This window comes from Puccinia triticina, chromosome 2A, assembly GCF_026914185.1.
Source record: "Puccinia triticina chromosome 2A, complete sequence".
NCBI lineage: Eukaryota > Fungi > Basidiomycota > Pucciniomycetes > Pucciniales > Pucciniaceae > Puccinia > Puccinia triticina.
Window position 1 is genome coordinate 7,644,531 of NC_070559.1, and position 10,385 is coordinate 7,654,915.

A 10,385-nucleotide genomic window follows, 5' to 3' on the forward strand; every position below is an offset into this window, starting at 1 on the left:
GTATATTCCTCAATTCACTAAGGGCCTGTGCAACACTTTCCAGGGAATCAGAAACTACAACTTAACTAAAACCATAATCAGAGGGGGAGTACCATCTTGAAGGGAACCTCAGAACGGAGGTCTTACGGGCTGTCTACAGAGTAGAGAATTAGCCCTTTTTGTAAGTTAGAGTTTTACTGAGTCTGCGGTCCTGATCCAAATATTAGCAGAATGAAACAAGTCTGGCAATTTTCCTTGACACAAAAATAATCCTCTACCCAGACCCTTTTACTCTGTTATCTTTGCCCTGCTAACCAATTCGCTCTTGAGTTTGAAGAAGAGAAACAAGCCAAGAGATTTATCAGACTAGACAGCTTCATCATCATGTAATATGGCTGCTGAAGTTCTTGCCATCACTTATCCTGTATAGAAATAGATTTGCCAGAAGTGTGTAGTGATTCAAGAATTTACTTTTTGCCGGCTTGCGCGTAGATTTTAATGAATTTCTAAAAAAAGAAAAAAGGACACATATAATTATCTGTAACTTCCCATCATTCCACTCAGAGAAAGGAGGAACCTCTCTTGATCAAAATATCACTCAAGAAATGGAGAGTCTCATGGAAATACAACATCCTATATCTTCTAATCAAATGAATTAGAAGAGTAGAAGATAATGATTAGGAATATTTTTGTAACATGTTTTTGTTTGGCATTTTCAGCTTCTTGAGGATGTATTTTATACTAATTAATTCGGCACCGTAATTACCATTCCAAGGGTGAATTAGGACACCCTAGATTTGCTTCTAAGTTCTTAGCATGTTCGAATAACCTACCGAAGTTTTCTTCGTTGTAGAAGTGAGCTCGCCAATAGTCAGGCTGGTGTTTCTTGTACCAGTATCCCAGCAAGCTCAATACATTCAAGGTTGCTCGGCTTTTGTCGGGAACGGCTATGTAACGCAGGACCCAATGCTGGATTGGGTTGAACCGAGTCTCATCTCGTGGCAGTACCCCATCGGCCAGCTCAGAATTCGAGACGTATCCGAAAAGCGGGAGATGAAGAGGTCTAGCTGAAGGGTTCAAGATCATCTCACTGAGCCAGTCCAGAAAGGCATTGTGGGCATCCGGAATGGTTTGGATACCGGAATGTTCTATATACCTTATCAGCGTTTGGTGGTATTGCCGTAAGCCTTCGAGTAGCCGGGTCATTTTGGTCTCCAATGCATCTATTCTCAAGGCTCGGGACATGCTGTCGAGTACTTTGACCACCCAAACCTCCTTCCCGGTCGTGTTCTCCACTGCGACATTGAGAGTGGCCCGAACGCCAGTGATGGTTTTCATTGGCTTATATATTCGTCTTGAATCAACCGACTCGAGCACTCTCCGGTGTTCCATGATGATCCGGTTTTCGACCTCCGATGGCTGGTAATTGTCCCTATCAACCACCCAGGAGTGTTTTTCTACCCATGAGCGACCGCAGCCCTGCGGGTTAATTCCTTGTTGAAGCCCGAGTAGGTCAAAATCGATCACCTCCGCGCCAGCAGACTTCTGGTGCCCGAGAGCTTGTTCGACCCACTTGCCACTTTTCCATCTTCTACTTTTCTTTGCCGCGTCCATAGACTGTCCCATCCGCAGCCAGAACGTGGATTCACTGCTCTGGAAATGCTGGGCCCACTCCTCGGGAGCCTCCCGCTTGTACCATATCCCGATCAGGGTCAGTGGCGTAAAATCGTTGTAGAACTCTGAGGTCGGATCATCAGATCGCCCTCGGAGAGAGTGGATCACATGCTTCTGGGCCGGGGCAGAGCCCTTCTTCTTAAGGTTTGTGTATTTTGAATGGCTGATCGCACCAAAGATCGGGAGATGGTTCGCGGTGGACAAGATGAGCTCGGTGAGCCAGCGCATCAGCGAGTCGTGTTTTTTGATCTCCTGTTCGACAGGGCATTCGATCTGCTTCAAGAAGGCACCATGGGCGAAGAGAATGCATTTTATCAAGTTGCCGAGCAATGTATTGATCTTCGACGGGTGCTGGTATATTCCCCTATCCTTGGCGGCCGATGGCTTGGGTTTCGATAGCTTGGCGATCCTCGGTGCAAACATCATCTCAGATGTGCTGCTGAGTCTGGTGCATCTTTCGAAATAGACCGCCAGACCGTTGATCTGCTCGACGAACTTGCTCGCCTTCCCGACGGGAAATCTGGCGGGATGGGAACTGATATGGTCCTTCAATGGGGTATGGTACTTGATAAGCAGCTTTGGGTGGACGACCGCCACCTGGACCTGGCTTAGGATTGGTTTGAATTCCGGAGGGATAGGGTCATTCATATCCAAGGAATCCACGGGATGAGCATGGGCTGGCTGCTCTTCTGGCATGACCTCATGTTGAGCTATGCGCTCAAGCGGTGCTGCTTGTTCAACCGGAACGTGTTCACCCGGGACGTATTCCACTGGGACTTCTTGTCCAGGTGGGCTGGATGGAGGTGTACCGTTGAGGTCAAAATCTAGCCCGATTCTTCGAGGCTCCTCCTCCTGATGATTTAGCACTATGGCCACCTCTGGAGAAAGTGGGGAAGTTGATAGATGGAGGGTTCGTGCAGCTGATGATCGTGATACACGCCGAGCCTATCAGTAGGAATCCCCTCCCAGCCCTCAGAATACGATAAAGAGGAATCCTCGGGCTCACTGTTTTTGATATTACGCTGACCCAGAGGAAGGGGGATTGGGGAGTCGGTTGGGCGGACATGCTCCAGAGGATCCGAGCCTTTCCGGCGAACTCGTCTTTCTTGCCAGGTGGGGCCCATGGGATTGGTCAGGCGATGTTTTTTTCGACCGGCAGGCTGACGGACTGCTCGACCTGCGTCTGCATGACTGGCCGCGGAGGTCGGACCCTGTTTGGAGAGATCGAGGCCGAGGGCACTGGAAGGACAGGGCTCGGTGCAGAGGAACTCATGCCCGGCGAGGATGAGCTGGGCGAGCAGCCAGCTTGCCAGTGCCAGGAAGTGGGCCGAGGGGCGACTCTTCCGCATACCTTAATTATGTGGAGTGAAAGCTGATCAGGGTGTGGCTATCGTCGGCACCAGGGGAGGGAACAGATGGCTCAAGTGCTTCTCCCATCCGTTCAGTGTTCGTGCAGTTCTCTAAAACATGTCTCCAGGCTTTCGAGGGAGCACTTCAGACAAGTCATGCAGAAGGCAAGTCCAGCGCACACTTTCAGTTCCACCCAGCGCAATCCCAGTTTCCATCTATAAGCTTATCAACAAAGAGCTTTTTTTTCTTTCTAATTAGTGCAGATTTGAAACAAACAGCTTTGTTTTCTACACCGATCGACTGGCCGACCCGAACTTAACTAAGTCCCTCCTCGCCTGAGGCTTTGCCGGAGGTAGCCTCAGGCAAGTGAGGGACTTAGTTAAGTTCGTGGCCGACCGGAGTCTTGATTGACATGGAGTCGGGGGTTGTCTTGACATCTCCGCGGTCCCCTCGGTCGAATGTCGGTCCACTCGACCATCCCGATCGCGTCCCGGTAGAGGAAGAAAATTCCTGTAGGTATGTAACACGCAACACAAAATGAGCGTAGCCGCGTCATACGGATAGAAAAACATGGCCACACTGTTGGCATCCCGGCATCAGCTCCGTCTCCCGGCCGAAGCACTGCGTTTCCGCTCTCCTATCACCAGCCAGTTCAATCGATTAACGTGGGATGTGAAGCCGTCTCTTCGATATACGACTAACTCCTCGAAGCAGGAAGATGGAGGAAAGGATGTCCCGATCGGACTAGCGGAAGCTTTACGCGACCGATACGTGATTCCAATCAAGACGATCTACGCAAAACTGGCGGCGAAGAAGAACAGTGTCAATCAGACGGCGGCTCGGATGAAGAACGAGAATGACGTTGATGATGAGCCAGAAGGAGAAGCCCGGCGGAGTGCACTGGAAGAACCCAGCAAGCAGCCGCTGCCTAACTCGATTACCGAGGCTTGGAAGATCGGCCTTCAAGGCACTGATCCCCGCCGGTTCTCGCGTCTCAGATCTCGAGCCGCTATCCCGCTCGTCTCGCCACAGCCTCAGGAACGTAGTCCCCTGACCAGTGCTGAGCCGCCCCCGGCCGAACTTTTGTCCCCTTCCTCGCCGGAGCTTGGGGACGGTGACAAGCCGGGGGCCCAATCGGCCAAGAAGAAATCATTGCTTGAATCTTACTTAGGTACAGAATGTTTCTCTATCTCATCCGAATCAACGCTTCGGATCATGGGAATATTGCTGAAAACACTTCTTTTCTATATGTACCGACCGACGAAACCTTGTCCGACTCTTCGACTATCGCCAATACATAGCCCTCGATAAGCGGTCCCAGAGGATCATCTCCTTCTCCGTCTTTATCTGGTCACTCTCTGGGGTCATCTACTTCACCTGGTTCTCACCCTTCCAGCAGGCTCCACCATCTCCTGCTATTTCTACTCGTACAGCCAAGATTTTCAAGTCCTCTGCCGCAGCTGCCCCTTCTTCGCCCAACAACTTGGACGATTCTAAAGCTTTACCGCCTTGAATATTCAAAGCGCTTGTCTCTCTCATTAGCCGCTCGTCTATAGTTTCATTTTTCAAATCAATCGGTCTGTGTTTCTTCAAGTAGACAGCCAGCCATCAATACATGTAAGGCGGTACGGCCGTAGAGGCATGGTGCAGACCCCCGAGCGCCGCCGGGACCAATCCTGATGCCCAGACGTCATCAAGACCGGCGGGTCAGCCGGGCGGCAAGCCCCACGCCATGACGGACAGGCGCCCCCCCAGGACCCTGGAAACCCCCGATGTAGGTGGGTAACCTAAATGTATGAATTTTTACATTTTTTTGCAAAATGTTAGGCACGAAATTGGTATGAATGGGGTTTGGAACCCAAAAGGGTACGCACCAAACATGGCATTTATGTATGGATTTCTGCTGATACTCAGTTAAATCCCCTAAAACCCGCAGAACCCCGCTTACCTTCGGGGATTTGGGTCTCCCCGGGGCGATTTTGCCCCAGGCATAGGCACAAAAATGTATGAATCAGCCAAAAAAAGCCATTCCCGAATCCCCGGTGCCCCCCAATGTATGAATTTTGCCAAAATCTGGGATTTTTGGTTACCCACATCTATAGGGGGTTTCCAGGGTCCTGCCCCCCCCCCCCCCCCTGCCGGGGCGTCGCGATGGTACCAGATCATGGAGGTGTTCCAATGGCGCCCAGGCCAATGGCAACACCGTGTTGCACCTGAGGGCGCCACCAAAACAGGTGGCGACCTCGTGCATGACAGGGTGGCGCCACCATGACTATGGGTCCTCCTGAGGCCCTGTGCCGCCACTGTGGCGCATTCACTGCTGGTACGCCGTCTGGGCGACTTTTCCCAATTTGCCCGACTGTGTAGATTAAGTTAGAACTTCAACTGGGGTTGCCTGCTGACAGCGGTGGCGCAACTCCTCCGAGGCGCAATTGCATGGTGATCCAGGACAGGGTACCTCCATGTAGTCACGCTAGCGTCTGTATGGCTGGTGCGCCCACAAGGTGCACCTTGAACCACTTGCATCCAACAATGAACCTCTCTATAAGTGCGGGTTTTCCATAAAACCTCACTGATAATCTGCCTTATTCTCCCAATCTCTCACCATTCCCACCACTAATTGAGATCACTTCTCAATCCAGACCACTAGTCGGCGTCTTCAGCTTCAACCCAAACCATTTTGTCTCTTGCTCCCTGACATAAACATCTTACGCATTACTCCTCATCAGTTACTTCCAACCCAGACATGAAAATGTTGATTTACTGTCCAGTGGTACTCATGCTGCTTGCATCAGTGCTGGGGGAACCATGCCCAGACAATGCGCCAGCTGCCTGCTTTTCGCCCAAAGACTACAACAACAAAGATCTAAGTGATATCCCAGGTATGTATTCCATTATTGCCGGTATAATGGTTGCTACTGCTCGTGCAAGCTAACCTGGAGAACATACATGTACTGCAATTTGACCTTCTTTAAACTCAAAGTGCAATTTGCAGGGGATGATCACACCTGCCAAAATAATCTTCCCATGAAGCCCAAAGGAGACAAGCTAGACACGAAACGCTGGCGAACGCGATGCTGTTTGAAAACTGAGCTGCAAAAAATCGACGTGAGTACATGCATATGGGCAGCAGCATCATAATTTGGTTTAGCCAGTTTAGTTACTTTAACCACAAGTGGGACTAACCAAAACTCTTTAATCAATCAGCCTAAATTTGTGTTCAACTCTGAAGCGGAATTCAAACTCCCTAGAAAGACTCTCACCTCTGACCAACCACTTGAAGACCCCCCATACCAAAAATCTGACCCAGCGCCACTCTGTTATTAAGCTTTCTTTTGATTCCACTCTAGCACGGACACATGACAGATTGTTGCTTTGACGGTCTGCAAAAGCCTGTTGTCTCCCTCACCTGTTTATGTCAGCCGGCTACGCAGCGCAAGCCAGCGTAACAATTATAAAAAGGATTATAACTAATATTTCACAATTTTTGTGACAGATATATATGTAATCTGTCACATATTATTTAAATATATGATAAATAATTAGAAAAGATAATGTACATATAGTTTAATAGTAATAATAATCTTTAAACTATGGAATATGACGAGTGTGCGTGTGAATAATAGATTACGCACAAGTGAGCGAGATACACCTGTCAAGGATACTCCCGTGACAGGTGTCAATGTTTGGTAATGTTGGGAAATAAGAGATATATCCTCAATAGGATCTTCTTGACAACTACGACCCCATCCAAAACCAAACCGATCGACACCGTTAATCTAACGCCCCAATCAAACAAGAGAAAAGATAAACTGACGGATATCGACCGCCCCATCGCAAGTCGAATGATCCTTGAGCAATAGATACCGCCCCATTCCGTAGTTATCGAGGAGACTTCCCCATCGAACTAGGAGACAGAAAAGGATATTTAAAGAGGTCAGTTATCCCTCTTTTTCCTTTCTCCTCAGCTTAAGACATACAAACGATAACAGAATCACTTCTTCGACTCGAAATATCCAGATTTTGATCAACCCAGTTTTCAATATTGCTTGCGTCTCGAAGCCGTCCGCTTAAAATCTTCGATCTATCTCTGTCGCGATAAGAATAGGGTTATCTATCAAAGTAAGTAAAACCCTTTCTCTTCTTATCGTCGACTATTCCTTTATCTTCCTGGGATTCAACCACACCTGCTTTGCAGGCCCCAGTGTATATCAGAGGGACCAAACCACCCCCGCTAAGTCGGGCCCCTCTTTTTATTATTTATATTTATTTCATTGAAATAAAAACAAATTTCTATATAAAAAAACTCTTTATTTTTCTCCATCACCCGGTTTCGCTAGAAGAGTTACCCTCTTGGCATAACCGCGGCTGACAGTTTATATAGTTCAAATCCCTTCTGTTTAAATCAAGTTTGACTTGCCATGTATCCTCATGTACTCATGCCTCCCAGTTTTACCCATGTGAATCATTCTTGCAGCATTTTTGTCTCACAATGGATACTTGTAGAAGTTTAGAGCCCGTTTTGGAGCTCCTACCATGCCAGGTGGTAGGCAGAGCGTCGAGGGGATGGTGCTGAGTGAGCTGCCCTTGAAGTTGTGGGTGGTCCGGCAAATGAGATGAGGATCAGAAAGTGATAGCGTTGGGGGGGGGGGGGTTTGAGAGACAAAGGGGATGGAATACCGTCGGCGGTGGTTGGTTTGTTGAGGATCAGATGATGATAAGGGATCAGGATCAGGAATAGTGTTGGGGATACTGCCAGCGGATCAGAAAAGGGTGATGAAATTTCTCTTGGATCAGAGCAAGTCCCATGCCGTGACGCCATCCCATCCTCCAAGTTCAAACTCAAACTTGGACTCTGGGGAGTGACATCTCACAGGACATGTCATCATATCCCTAACTACAAAACAAAACCACAAGGAAAGAAAAGAAAACAAAAACCAACAAACAACAAGCAGAAGAAAAGAATAAACAAAGATTAAAGAGGAAACCAAACAGGATAAAGTGAAGAAATAAAACATCATAATAAACCCACATAGTACATGTGTTAGGACCAAGAAACAGGAAGAGGACTAAATAATAATGAAAAGAAAAGGGATGGGGATGGAAATCTAGAGAATGAACCTTGAGGATCTTGAAGAGCTGAAAATGGCTGATCTTGAGGGGTGGAATCTTGAAGTTGATGATCTTGATGACTTGTTGATTTGGACAGTCTTGAGGCCCTGTACCAATTTGAACACCACACCGCACGTTTGAACAATGAGCCAAAATTGGCATGTTGGTGGTCATCAGCACGGAGAGATCTGGATCTCTCCTCCAGGTCTGATTGTGAAACAGATGGGGCTGAAATCTTGGCTTGGCAAGGATTCATAGCGTTTTTGTCGTTGAATTACATATTGATCTGGCATGGTTATGATGAGACTTAGCCCACGTAGCTGACTGGCCAGGAAGGAACTGGAGCATTATGTTTGTTGCAACACAAAAAATTTGGTTGCCCGTGGGCGGTGAGATAGCCCTTCCAACCATTTGAAACTTCCTCATTTGACTCAGTTTGACTTCGCGGCTGAGCCGTATCATGCATGCCACTTATAAAGGGATTTGTTGAGGGCGGATGTGCAGTTTGTAATGGCAAGACTTCTGATCTGCCGGAAGATATTGAGATATCTCAGTTTAAGCATACTCTTTAACTGGTTTGTCTAGTGATAGTCATACAGTCAAACCTGTCTAAGGGCATACCCTTTGGGAGAAGAATTTTGATATGACTTTAGGCAGGTTAAACTTATGCCCTTAGAGATATTGGTGATCTTGCAGGGCAACCAAGAATACGGGGAAGTATTTTTCTATGCTGTTAGGCAGATTATGTAGTTCAAAGGGTATGCCCTTAGACAGGTTTGACTGTAGTTGATTTCTCATGTCTGTCTCAACTCTCAACTCCGCACAATCAGGTGGTCTTGTCAGGTTCTCTTGTGTGCTGTACTCACACATTGCTGGTCTTTTCAAAGACCCTCTGCACCTTTTTGTTCTATAGAGGTGGAAGGTCAATTCCTCCCGCTTTTGGATCCTTTCAAAGCTCGCCAAGGTAATCTTGATGACCCCGGTAGCCTCTGTGGCATTGGAATCAGCCTTTTCCACTGGGGGCCGTGTCTTGGACGACTGCCGAAGCGGCCTGAGCAAAGAAACCACAGAAGCACTCTTATGCGCTCAACACAAGAAAAAGCAGTCTGTTCTTTTCTTCATGCTGTATTTTCCATTATCTTCTGTAAATTTTCTTTTGTATCATACATGTACTTAGAATTGCAAAAAACCATTTCTCCTCCTAGGCTCCTCTGAAAATACCTTTTTTTTGAGAGTGCTTGTAACTGGCCCGTTGGCCCCCAGGGGGCTGCCTGCGGGCCACCCGCTTTTGCCCGACAAGGTGCCGCTGGACAGCCCATGTCCGTATCATTGCGGACACGGGTTTGGGCTGGACAGCAAAATCTGATGTTTTGGCCTGGCCCAGCCTGTCCAATTAAGTTGCGGGCTGAGGCAGTGTGGTGATCAGTTCTGGAACTCCTGTCAAATTGTCCACGGAGCAATCAGTGCGGCGCACAGGCGGTGCAGAAACAGTGCGGAAACGGAGCGGAACAGAGCGGAGCGGAGCGCACAACTGAAGGCGGCGGCGCGCGGAGCTCGACGGCGGAACTGGAATCAGACTAAGCAGGCCAGCGCGGACTGGATAGCAGAGGTGGTGATTGGGGGAAGCCGTGGCAGCCAGAAGGGCGGCGTGTGGGATCCTGACATCATAGGCTAGACAGGGGCGTGGAAGCTAGAGAGAGGAGTTTGATGGTGGTCGAAGGCAAGCGGCGGAGACAACAGGAGTTGGCGTGAGAGTGGAGTTTGGCGGATGACATGCGTGTGTATAGCGCTTGGCGGATAACAAGTGTGCTTGTGTGAAGGGAGTTAGCGGATGGCGTGCGTGGGAGGCGGGCAGAGGATATCTTTTAGTTCTCTTCCTTTTCTCTATAAAACCACAGTGGTGGAGGGAGGATTCTGTATCATGATACTCCCCACAGACTCTCTTTTTATGGTTTACTTTACTTTGCGGATTGTTGTGCTTCTTTTACTTTGCATACGTTGCGGAGCGGAGTTTTTACGTTCCGGACTTGCTTTATGTGTTACAGTTGTGCTTTGCAGAGTTTTGTGTTTGCTTTACGGCTGTTTCTTGCGGTTTTTGCGGAGTTATCTTTTTTTTATGCGGCGGAGCTTTATTTTACTGTTTACTTTGCAGCGCTAGATTATTTTATGTGCTTTACTTTATTTATCCCACTCAGAGCCCTAAAACGCGGCGGAGTTTCTCCAGATCACCCGACTTTACCTGGGAATCATCTTGGAGCGGCGGGGTCCTG

The 10,385-nt window shown here is 48.3% G+C and overlaps 3 protein-coding genes across 3 annotated transcripts; 2 read left to right on the forward strand and 1 right to left on the reverse strand.

Annotated features, from left to right (window-relative positions):
* Positions 1-741: 741 nt before the first annotated feature.
* PtA15_2A816 (uncharacterized protein) lies at positions 742-3,002 on the reverse strand (the record flags this gene model as incomplete). The annotated part of the gene is made up of 2 exons (XM_053166875.1): positions 742-2,531; positions 2,660-3,002. The coding sequence occupies 2 exons, from the start codon at positions 3,000-3,002 to the stop codon at positions 742-744; spliced, it is 2,133 nt and encodes a 710-aa protein (XP_053018054.1).
* Positions 3,003-3,573: 571 nt separating this feature from the next.
* On the forward strand, positions 3,574-4,516 carry PtA15_2A817 (uncharacterized protein; the record flags this gene model as incomplete). The annotated part of the gene is made up of 2 exons (XM_053166876.1): positions 3,574-4,174; positions 4,305-4,516. The coding sequence occupies 2 exons, from the start codon at positions 3,574-3,576 to the stop codon at positions 4,514-4,516; spliced, it is 813 nt and encodes a 270-aa protein (XP_053018055.1).
* Positions 4,517-5,749: 1,233 nt separating this feature from the next.
* On the forward strand, positions 5,750-6,330 carry PtA15_2A818 (uncharacterized protein; the record flags this gene model as incomplete). The annotated part of the gene is made up of 3 exons (XM_053166877.1): positions 5,750-5,885; positions 5,987-6,111; positions 6,211-6,330. 3 exons carry the CDS (start codon positions 5,750-5,752, stop codon positions 6,328-6,330), a joined length of 381 nt encoding a protein of 126 aa, XP_053018056.1.
* Positions 6,331-10,385: the final 4,055 nt, after the last annotated feature.